Source organism: Cricetulus griseus, chromosome 3, assembly GCF_003668045.3.
Source record: "Cricetulus griseus strain 17A/GY chromosome 3, alternate assembly CriGri-PICRH-1.0, whole genome shotgun sequence".
NCBI lineage: Eukaryota > Metazoa > Chordata > Mammalia > Rodentia > Cricetidae > Cricetulus > Cricetulus griseus.
Genome location: NC_048596.1, coordinates 166,968,796 through 166,980,895, shown reverse-complemented (window position 1 = coordinate 166,980,895; position 12,100 = coordinate 166,968,796). Strand labels below are relative to the sequence as shown.

General features: G+C 37.5%; 1 protein-coding gene across 3 annotated transcripts in view; it reads left to right on the top strand.

The window, feature by feature from the left end:
* Window positions 1-12,100, top strand: part of Rpgrip1l (RPGRIP1 like) — a 107,736-nt gene that overhangs the window by 9,254 nt on the left and 86,382 nt on the right. For all 3 annotated transcript variants that reach the window (XR_003483368.2, XM_027405585.2, XM_027405584.1), the window contains exons 5-6: window positions 3,119-3,221; window positions 4,377-4,520. Coding sequence is in view for 2 of the 3 variants with exons in the window: in XM_027405585.2 (XP_027261386.1) it covers window positions 3,119-3,221; window positions 4,377-4,520 (247 nt within the window). In the remaining variant the exon portion in view is untranslated. The remainder of the gene's footprint in view (window positions 1-3,118; window positions 3,222-4,376; window positions 4,521-12,100) is intronic.

Below are 12,100 nucleotides of genomic sequence, written 5' to 3'. Positions count from 1 at the left end.
AAACACCATATGAACAGAAGGAGAGAAAAAAAATGTTGTACTTTTCTTTTCCAAAGCAAAATGTTAGCACTGTCTCTTCCCTAGATAGTGTGCCTTTGAAGTCAGGACTGCCTCCACACGGACAGGAGGCAGCTGCAGGATGAAAGGGTTTAGCTGTTGCCAGCTATGTGAGATTGCGGTAGCCTTTGGGTATAATCAAAGTGAGCACAGCGAATTATAAATCAGAAAACACACTGCCCTGAATTGTCATTTTATATGGAAGTCAGCCTTTGACCTCTCAGCCTCATTTTCTCCATCTATAAAATGGAGTGATCATAATGCCAATTTAGGTAAGAGGAAGGAAAGTGAACTCCTCACTGAGGGGCATTCCCTTAAAAAGTCATGTCCTCTCTGAACCTTTTGTCACCTAGAAATGCAAGTAGACGAGATGATATGGAAGGACTGCCAGATCTTTTAAGCTACGTAAAAGTAATGCACAAACATTACACTGATAGGGTAGTATTAAATTGCTGTCCAAATCAAAAGCATCAGCTTACCCTCCTCTCTATTATAAATGTTTGGTTTTTTTGTTTGTTTTTTTTTTTTGGGGGGGGTGGGGAATTGAGACAGGGTTTCTCTGTGTTAAATGTTTGTTTTAAAAATGATCCTTAGAATATCAGTCTTTAAAAACATAATTTACAAATTTAAATATGTCCTTGCATCTGTAATCTCTTTGGGATTTACAACCGCTTCCCCATTTTCAGTGTCTGGGACACAGAAATCACACACTGTGGTAAATGTTGACTACTTAATCATGGCGTGCTAGTAACCCTGAGGGGTCATTACCAGAGTTAATCTTCAATGTGCAGTTCAGTCAGTCTTCGAGGCTGCCTTTGAGACTGAGACATGGGCCCATTTTTTTTAGAACTGTCTTGGGTTGAGAGACTGAATGAGAAACCCAGACCCCCTCTGGCCATAGGAACATCTTACCCTGAAACTGCTGTGGGGGTGCCATCATTCTCTGTTTGCACCTTGAAATAAATGATGGCAAGCACTGACTCGTGTGATTGACATTATGTAGATATGGTTCTTACTGTGAAGAACCACTGAAACAAAAACTTGTGTAAAGTATGTATGTCTTTAAAATACAGCCGTTAATGCCCAGGTCTGGTACAAGCCTGTGATTCAGCACCTTGTACTCAGAAACTGCAGCAGGTAGCTGGAGAGATGGTGCAGTGGTAAGAGTACTGGCTGATCTTCCAGAGGATCTGGGTTCTATTCCCAGCACCCGAGTGACAGCTCACAACTATCTGTAACTCCAGTTCCAGGGCATCTGATACCGTTCTCTGACCTCCGTGGGTGCCACAATACACATGTACACAGGCAAAAACCACCACAATGTACATGTTGCACAGGCAAAAACAGGTATTTTACACACAAAATGATAGTGAGGAGGAGGAGGAAGATAATGATAATAAATTATTCTTTAAAACACTAAAACAAGCTGGATGGTGGTGGCACACAGCTTTAACCCCAGTACTCGGGAGGCAGAGAAAGATGGATCTCTGTGAGTTCAAGGCTAGTGTGATCTATGGAGTGAGTCCCCAGACAGCCAGAAACATTACACAGAGAACCCCTGTCTCTAAAAACCAAAAAAAAAAAAAAAAAAAAGACTAAGACAAGAGGATGTGGAATTTGGGAATTTGAAGCCATCCTGGACTACATCAGACAATCAAATCAAAATTTTAAGTGAATATGTAATAACCATTATAGAAATAATGACGGAAGATACTAATTAATAGCCAAATCAGCTTGTGACCAAATTATTAAATATATTTGAATTTATTCTTATGACTCCATTGCTAATTTTGAATTTCCCCATGATTGTGTAGGGAAAGCTTGAGTTAGTATTATAGCCCACATGTATGACTGGCCAATTGTGGCACAGTGAAGTCTGAATGTTTAGGCAGATGCTTTCCTATGCTGTAGTGTAGGCTACAGCAGTAGATAATGAGCACATCAGTAAGAGGGAGGAGGAGGTCCATCTTCACCTGTCAACTTACAAATAATGAAATTTCTCATCTCCATTTAAAGTCTCCATCATCTATTGCACTTTACTTAACTCTAATGGTTCTAGAAATGTAAAGTGCCATATGTAATTAAAAGTATGTCTGACTTTTAACAAATGGACTGTCCTTGTCAAACTTTATATACCTTTTTTTTCCCTTTAAGATGAATGTCTGCTATTGCACAGGCTACCTCAGTCTGCCTGCCTCACCCTCCCTCTAACTTTCTATTAGAAAAATACTGCAGGATGCTGCTTTATATTAAGACGTCTTCTTGTTGGTGATTTATTCTTAAATCATCTTTTTTACAATATGGATTTTCTTATTGAGGTTGAATAACCAAAAAAGATAACAAAAATTAAGATCAAGGGATGTTTATGGCTAAATATAAAAGATCATTATCAAAACCACTAGAAAGGAACTGGTAAGATGGTGCTTGCCACCAAGCCTGGTAACCTGAGATTAGTCATCAAGACATATACAGTGAAAGAGATAACTTGTTGGTTGTCCTCTGACCTCCACACATGGGACTGTGTCACATGCACTGAGTGTCCCAAGATTCCCACTCTGTATAACGTCTGGTGTGGGTTTCTATATCTGTTCCCATCTGCTGCAGGAGGAAGCTTCTCTGGTGATGGCTGAGCAAGGCACTGATCTACGAGTACAGCAGACTGTCAAGGAAGTCATTTTATTGCTATGTTCTTTTAGTAGAACAGTAGTATTTGATATTACCCTAGGTCAAATTTTTCCCTCCATATTTCAGTTTTTATTATAAATCCCTGAATTTAAAATGTCAGTTATTTCAGAAATTGGGATAGAAGTTCTAAATTCTAAAAACTATAGACTTATTTCTAGATGGTTTCTTTAGCAGGACTGTTCAGTGAGCAATACCTTTTCTGTATTTGCATACTACCTGCTGGTGGCTGAGGACTAATATCCCTTAGCTTGCACTTCTGTTGCTCTGTTCTAAGGAAACATGTAGCCCAGTGTTTATTATAAATAATACTTTTAGCAAATCAAGGATCTGTCTTTCCTTACTTTCTTTCTATAATATTTTACTACTTTATTTTTAGGTTTAAGGCTCCAAACTGTAGATGAAGCAGAAACTGCACAGCCCACACTTACAAAATATGGCAACAGTTTACTTGAAGAAGCCAGAGGAGAAATAAGAAATTTGTATGTATTCGTTTTTGTGGTCATTTTAGAACTTTGCATATTGATTATGTCTTATTTTGATGCATCCTTCTCCTTTATTATAAACAAAATTGGAGTATGTATAAATAATTTGCTTTATTAAAATACAGCTAGTTCTATGAAGTAATAACAGGTATTATATAACATGTTCTCAGTAGATAGTTTATCTAGCTATACTGATGTTGGGGTATATGTTCACTTTACCACCAAAGCAATGGCCTGAAGTCCAATCACTTCCAATAGTCTCAACTTTAAAGACATTATCATTCCCATAAACACAGAGGTCTTTTTTTAGATCCTGACTCCACCCTTTGCGGGAGAAGGGAGGCATTAAAAGAAACAAGGAACGACTTGAACATTTGGAGGTATCTGATACACCTGTGGTTCTGTGAGACATACATTCTGCATCATGTTATGGTTTCAAAAGAGTTTCTTCTGCCTCACTCATTTGTTTTCTAGTTCATCTGTGCCCAGTTCATTTAGGCCTTTACCTCAGTCATCAAAACATTGAATAAGGAAGAAATATTACTGAGAATATCAACATTGCTGAAGAATAAGATGATTTAGATTTGAAATGTTTTCTTTTGAATGTTTTAAATACCAATCACACTAGCAGTCAACTTGTGAGAAAATAAAAGACTAAATATTTTCTCATTCTTTGATAATCAAGTGAAAAGCCAGGGCTTGAGCAGTTTCCCAGGACTCACCTCACTGGGATGCTGCCAGATGAGGAAGAAATAAATCATGCTAGAGACCCTAGTTATGTTTGACACATTTCATGCTCTTTCTCTGAAGTATTAATTGGATGATATGGCAACTCTGTAAGTATAAAAGAGCATATAAATTATGTGTAGAGTATCCAGTAAGTGAACAGTACATACTTAACTGAATTCAACCACAGTCCAGTCTTTTTCCTAGAACAGTATCTTCTAAAAGGCCATCTCTTGAATTGTCCCAGATATAAGTCCCAGTCAGCACATTGAATCTGCTGCTATTTTACTATATGCAGAGGTAGTGGAGCCACTTTATTAACTTTTGCTTGCCCTATCATATTATAATAAAGAGATATCTTTGCACTGACTTTAAATACTACAAACTTCTCAAACTGCAGATTCTTATCAAGATTCTTTATTACAGAGAAAATGTCATTCAGTCGCAAAGAGGCCAGATAGAAGAATTAGAGCACTTGGCAGAGATCCTGAAAACTCAGTTGAGGAGAAAAGAAAGTGAAATTGAGTTGTCTCTTCTTCAGCTTCGAGAACAGCAAGCTACAGATCAAAGGTATGTTAAAACAGAAATGTCACTTTGATATGCCCAAAATTATTTTTAAATAATTTATCATGAACCATAAGATGATAACTCTATCTAAGCTATTTTAAAACCCTATTTCTACTTAACATTCTTTGGATAGAATTGCTGTAGAACTATCAAGTACTCCTGTGAAGAAGGGGTGGGGTGGTTTTCCCTAACTGTCCTTTTGTTTAATCCACTGTCAAGACTTCAGAAGTTTACATCATTTGATTGTAGCTGCTCAGAGAAACATGGGTAACAAAAGCTGAAAGATTGTACAGTTTGTAGAAGTCCAGTCTTAAGGGTTTGTTCAGACTGTGGTTCTACAATGCTTAGCAGTTTGTAACCACAAATGGATGTCATGTCTCCTGTACTCAGATTATAAGCAAATCTGATGATTGTTGTGGTTTATGGTCCACCTTGGCAATAGTTTCCTTGCCATCACTGTATTTGGGCTGTTTTATAAAATAATATTTTTGTTGACATTATCCTTTGTCAGTTTTTGGTTCTGACCCCATTTGTTCATTTGTGTGTTGACATTGTGCTTTGAACAAGACTCCTGTTCACAGTATCTCCTCAGTTACTTTTTTTCTCTTCACAACCTTTTTCTCTTCTTTTCTTTTGACAAAACTAAAGATAGTAGCCTATGGAACCTCATGTATATATAACTCTCTCTTACCAATCTTACTTCATCTAAATTTACACTTTTGTTTCCTTCGATTAGCCATACAGTCACTCATAAATAGTTGAGGATGTATCTATGTCCAACAAAATTAATACTCACTCTTTGGTAGCATCTAACAGCCAGTTTGTATTCAGACTTGTCTAAAGATACCTTTCTGCTGTTCATTTTAGTGTACTTCAAATAAAATCTACATATTGCATTTGGTAGTGGTGTCTATTTTTTTTTTTCACATACCTCATAATGTTGTTAAAATCAGACTTGGTGACTTGACTTCTATTTCCCCTTTCTGAACTATGTGATACTCTGATCACATTTCTCTTTTTAAAAACCCAGTAAAACCCAGGCATTGGTGGTGCATGCCTTTAATCCCAGCACTCGGGAGGCAGAGGCAGGCGGATCTCTGTGAGTTCGAGGCCAGCCTGGTCTCCAGAGCGACTGCCAGGATAGGCTCCAAAGCTACACAGAGAAACCCTGTCTCGGAAAAAAAAAGAAAGAAACCTAAAATTTTCTAAATTTTTTTATTTCAGATAGCGTGCTGAAGTATCTTTTCTTTAAAAATAAGAAAGTGGGTTTTTATTTTTTATTATCTATTTATTTCCTCTGTGTGTGTGTGTGTGAGCGCACGAGCGATATTAATGTGGAAATCCAAGAACAACTTACAAGAGTCACTAGGAATTCAGCTCAGGCTATCGGGCAGCTTGGCAGCATGTGTCTTTTCCCACTGAGCCTTCTCACCAGCCCTAATCCTCTCTCAACAAACTAACCCTGCATTGTAATACATGAAGGATCTATGGAAATACAAGAAATGGTAGACTTGAGTTTTGGGGTTTTTAAAGGACTATTTTAATGTTATTTTAAATGTATGAGTGCTTTACCTGCATGCATGTTTGTGCATCATATGTGTGCCTGGTGTCCACAAAGGCCAGAAGAAGGTGTTGGATCTCCAGGAGCCAGAGTTACAGGTGGTTCTGAGCTGCTGTAATAGTTCTGTGAATCAAACCTGAGTCCCCTGGAGGAGCAGACAATGCTCTTAATCACTGATCCATTTCTCTAGCCCCAGCTTGCTTCTTTTGTTTGTTTAAATATACTAAAAAATATATGAAAAGCCTTAGATTTAAAAGACTAGTATAATTCTTAATTATACTAAAACTGCAATATGTAAAACTATATTGTATAAGAAGATCCTAATGTCTAATGAAATTATATAGTATTCTTTTAGCATAGCCTAAGATAAATGAATATTTTTGAAACTTATATGTAATTTAGGAGCATAATTAAAATCCTGGCTTTATATCAAGTTGAATAATTAAGCCCTAACCATGTTCCCCAGAAAGAACTGCTTTAAACTCAGCCTTCTTAAGAAACAAGGATGGTTCCTAGTAAAGAACAGGACCAGAGGCCCAGGGCTCGTATCTGGGTGTGCTTTATTTGTGTTATTACCAACATCCATACTTAAGTTATTATCTGAATAGAAAATGCACTGTGTGACTGGGAACATGGCTCAGTCAGTAAAGTGCTTGCCATGCAAGCATGAGGATAGTGTCTGGATCCTAAGCACCTATGTGAAAAAGCCAGACATGGCAGCATGTGCCTGCGGTCCTAGAGCTGAGGAGGCAGAGATAAGTAAGAGAATCCCTAGGACCAAACCCTCCAGATTCAGTGAGAAGCCCTGTCTCAAAAGTTAAGGTGGAATGCAATTGAGAAAGATGCCAAGCATCTCTGTCCTCTCTGTCCTATACATTCAACCCCGACACACACACACTTTTACTTGGGGCAATTCAGGCTTGGGACATGTCCCTGTCAGTTTTGCTCAGCTATTAGGTAAAGGTTATCAGGGACTACTTTCCCTATTACATTCCTCAAGGTGCCAGACATTAAGATGGGCTGTGTTAACTGTTCCTATTCCAGATGGATTGAAGAGGAGCTCCACAGGTCCCCCAACCCTAGATACAGCAAAGCAAAAGGAGGGTGGTAGACAAGACCACATGCTTTTATACTGTGTTGCCAACAAAAGAAACCATTTACCTTGAAATCTAAACCATGGCCTTCCACAGTGGCTAGATTATCCACATGAGGAGAAGCAGTCTCTTTTTATCACAACGGCTACTAGAAGCAGGAACAAAATGATAAGCAATGGAAAATTGTTACCGAAGCCAAAGAAATAAGCTAGTTAGTACTCATGATTTTATAAAACTAAAAATCCACATTATTTGCTTGAAGGAAAGATACTCTGTTGAATAGCATATTGTTTCTTGAATACAATTTTTGAAACTAAAGAAATAAAATAAAGGTCTTCAAGGCTTTTTAAAAATTATGTTTACTTGTTCAAATTTTTATATGTAACAGCAATTTTTTGAGGCTAATGGAAAATTATTGAAAAACTTGGGGTAAAATGTAAAATTTGGTGTAATTTACTGTAGAGAGAAATAACAAAATGGAAAACATATTTGAACTTCTCTTCCACTGGTACATTATTTTAGATTTGAAATTCTAGAAGTCTGATCTAGATGTTGGACCCCTTGTTCTCAAGCATGAACCTAACATAACCGTAATCTGCAGGGTGGCGGCACTTGATGTTTATGGCAAAGAGCCTTTCATAGAACAGTACAGAAATGCTCCATAGTATGTGTTTAATAGACCAGTTTGGTTTGGCATCAGCTTGACATAAACTTTTGGTTATCCAAAGCCCTTAATTGCTTTGAAGTAAAATCCCAGTGCTGCTCTTTTTTATTAAAGTCATGTTTTTTCCTGTTGTTGTGGTCTATTTTGGAAGACTGAGTTGTGATTTTTGCATATGTTCTACATAATGCCTCATTAGCAAAAAATCTTGTATCATTTACAAGTAGCCTGAATGTCTGTTGTTTTGAACAAAAATCCATATTAAAATTTAAACAATATAAAAATGCACATTTTATGCTTATTAAAAAGGCTGTCTTAAATTAAATGCAAAGCAGTAACTAGTGAACATATGTATGTGAACATTAAAATCAGAACAGTTTTACCTTTTATTTACTTTTTCAACTCCAAAAATATTTATACCCTTAGCAAATGTGTAATCAGTTTGTACTTTCTTTAAAAATAAATATTAGGGTACTATTTATCTTCTTAATTAAAAATCATGTAAGTGCCATTATGTCCCAAGGGAGGAAATGTAACCCATATATGTTTCAGACTCTCTGACTTGCCCTGTTCCCTTTGGCAGACAGCAGACTGTCAAATCTTAAAACTAAGAAGTTCTTTGCAGCCGTGCATTATAAGAAACAGCTTGGCCTCTGGGCCTCTCTCTTCCCTTTTGCAGAGACAGGATTACTTCCTAGCCCTCTAAATTCTACCCAGCATTTTGACTTGGTAAAGCAGTAAACCTACTGAAAAAGAGAGCACCCGGGTGAGCCCTTATATCTTCTACCTTTAGCTTATCTAAGGAGGCCTGTTTCTGCAATTTGCTACTGCACAAACCTTCTCCTTCTGTCCCTTCCTCTTTCTCCCTTCCTTCTCCTTCCTCCCTAATTCCTTTCCTATTTCCTCTTTACCAGCCTATGTCCCCTCCTTTCATCCCCTCTTCTCTCCTACCTTTCCTCAGTTCCTCCATTTCCCGTTTGAGAGGTGCTTTTGTCGCTTTACCCAGTGTAACAGTTATTCAGAACCTTGAATGAACAACACAGTAACATCATTTAATACTCAGTCCAAATCCATGTCCATTTTCCCAGTTGTTCTAATGTCCTTTATAGCCTTTGTTTTTAAGTAGTAGATTTTATTTTGTTTTGTTTTCATCTAGGATGCAACTGAGGATTGTGTATTCAATGCCATGTCTTTTAAGTTTCCTTTATTCTAGAATAGTCCCTGCTCTTTTCCAGTCCAGTGACAACTGTTTGCAGAATACCCCTCAATTTGGATTTGCCTGATTGCCCAGTCCCCTAATTTAGAGGGCACATCTGGTTCTCTCATGGAAGATGATGGGAGCCTGGGAGATCCTTGCAAACATTATTATGCAGGGAGATGATACATCATTTTTAAAATACCTTCAGGCTCCCCTGTTGTTTGAGTAACTTAGAATGTGTCCACTGGTAAATATTATACCCAAATACCATATTCTTTCATCCCTATGTTTTATATTATTAATACTACCTAACATTTTTCTGAATAGCAGCTTAACACCTTTTCCAGTGCTCATGGAAATTGTTGCACATATAACTCGTAAATTAGAGCACATATGGCAGTGCAAGGAAAATGAAAACTCAGGAGGGACTATTTTAAAAGGAAAAAGTAACTTAAAAGAATGAGAAAAATTAGTTTTTAAAACTAGATGTGACTGTTGACTCATTTAAGCACTTTGTCCAAATTCTTTATTTCTCTAGTAAATGAGTTTTTTTTTTTTTTAAAAAAAAGGGGGGGGGTAAGTGGTTCCCTGCTCTGTAAACAAGTCATTTACTCCCAAGACCTTCTATATCTGAAAGATTTGCCTACCCAATAATTTCCCTAACTTTCCAATTTTTTCATTTTATTGACATCAGAATCTCTATCATTCCATTCATTCTTTCTGATAATTGTGAGATAACCTGTTCTTGTACTGGATTGGAGTAATTGTGTAAAACTGAATTTAAAAAGTACAAAATTTTCTGTTCACTTTTGCAATGTTAATAGCCGGTAAAAGTACATTTTCCACTGGGCTTTTGAAAATAATGGCTAAAAAGTCCCAGATTCCCATGGCTGTTGCAATAACCCTCTGATTGAAGTCTAGTAAACTTGATCCTAAACATGGCCATCTCTAGAAGGTGAGCCAAGATTTAAGTTACTCTTGTCCCAGGCTAGTTCTGAGGACTCCCCCTTCTCCTCATGTGGGTATGAGTACAAACATACAGAAACTTTGTCAGATTTATCCCGTCCATTCCTCTGGATGGTGACAGTAAGAAAGTACTAGAGTGCTGGCTTGTTCTTTGTCCCAACACCAAGAGAATTATGCTCTATTAGCAAATTCAACTTACATAGTCATGTGTACCTTTATGCAGTCTTAAGTCAGAGAATCATCTGTATCCATGATCACAAGTAGCAATTTTGAACAAAACCATTACCCTTTATATCTATTCTTGACAACTTTATGGAAGGTCGCTTCTGTAGCCCTGTTCAAAACACCCTTGCTAGTGTTTTGTTTTGTTTTCCCCAGTTTTCAGCGACCCACATTTCTTTCAACAATATGAAAATCAAGTTTTTACCGCCGTTTACAAAGAATATTAAAACGGTTTTTAACTCTGATTGCTTTAGCTTGGACTCAGCCAGCCTAAAACTATTACTGACAGTGATCCTTTCCATTCTGTCTTATAAACATTTGACCTCACTGCTTCCCAGAACCTCACAGCATAGCTTCTGTGTGATGGAGTCCCTCCCCATCCTCTGTAGCATGCTGCTCATAATCCTTCCTGTAGCGAGGAATGAAATGCTGGTAGGTAAGGTGGGGAGGCGAGTGTCTGGGGAATGCAATATATGAAACTCCAACTCTAGCGATGATTTCTGCCTCTTAAGCCTTCGCATTAGACTATACATTACATAGCTCCACGGAAGGTTCTCTTTCTCCAGTGTAGCTGAGGTTTTAAGTTTCTGGATTTATTATGGCACCCAGTAGCAAAGCTGGAGTCAAGTGTTTTCAAGGCTTCCATTCGAAATTCTTTTTTCAGAGTTTATTGCTTGGCTGTTTCAAATTATACAAGAGAAAGTTGGCACACAGGTTGTTGAGCTGGGTTACTTTTTTCAATATAAAGTCTAATTTATTTCAGCTTGTTTTTAATCTAGAGAGGAGCCAACAACTTTTCTCATAGTTTCAGAAGATCCGATCATAATTCTAAATCTTATCTATGAAAAGAGAAAGCAAAAAAGAAAAATAAGGTTACTGCATTCTCCAACTTAACTTTTTATAGGTTTTCAAAATTCTTGTTGAAATTTTGAGAAATGGACTTTTACAAAGCATTTAATTAGAACTCTTGATATCTGTCTGCAGGTTATTTTACCATACATATTGCAGGTTATACAAATAGTTGCACGACTGTCAGAGTCCATCTGAACATTGCACTGTACATAGTTCTTCTGCTAGAACATCACCACCCTGAAGACTTGGTACTATGTGTGTAAAAAGAGACAGTGTTATTATGTAGAGGTCTCGGGAAACATTGCTGATGCTTTCCTCCTACATCTCTTCCTCAAAGGAAGCCAACCGTAGGTTTTATTCACAGACGTCTAGGCCTGGGACCGGCTGCTTGGCGATGCCTGTATTTCCCTCTCACTTCTAACATCCTTAGCATCCTTTTGTGACATTTCTTTTCCATCCTGTCACCTCCACCCTTACTCTTTACCCCGAAGTTCATCTGTGTGAAAACGTTGAGTTGTTTATTGGGTCTGAGGTGATTTGGCTGTACATCATGAACACCATGCCACAGGTATCATGGTGCTAATTTTAATGTGGGTGTACTTTATATCTCTGACCAGTACTTGTGACAAATTATCATCTTCAGATTATTGTAGTCAGAAAATATGTAGTAAGAGTAATCAGAATACTTGCTACCTGCAAAGCCCTCACATGGAGTTGTTTAGACAAGCTGTGCTCTGTGATAAACTGACTTTGTACTTAAAATGCTTATTATTGCTGTTTTCAAATACAGTTGTGTTCATGACTAGCATTGGGCATCATTAGTATAAAATGTTCTGCCTCTTTTCTTACCAATATTTTGGAGTCCATACCCCAGGGCACTTAGGGCAATGCTCAGCAGAGCTCTTTCAGCCAAAATACTAAGTGTTTAAAACACTTGCTCTCCTTTGCAATACAAGGAAAATTCAGCATCAGATTTTGTGATGCTAAATGACTGAAGTGATTGTTGAGACTTAGTTGCTTGTTATTAAC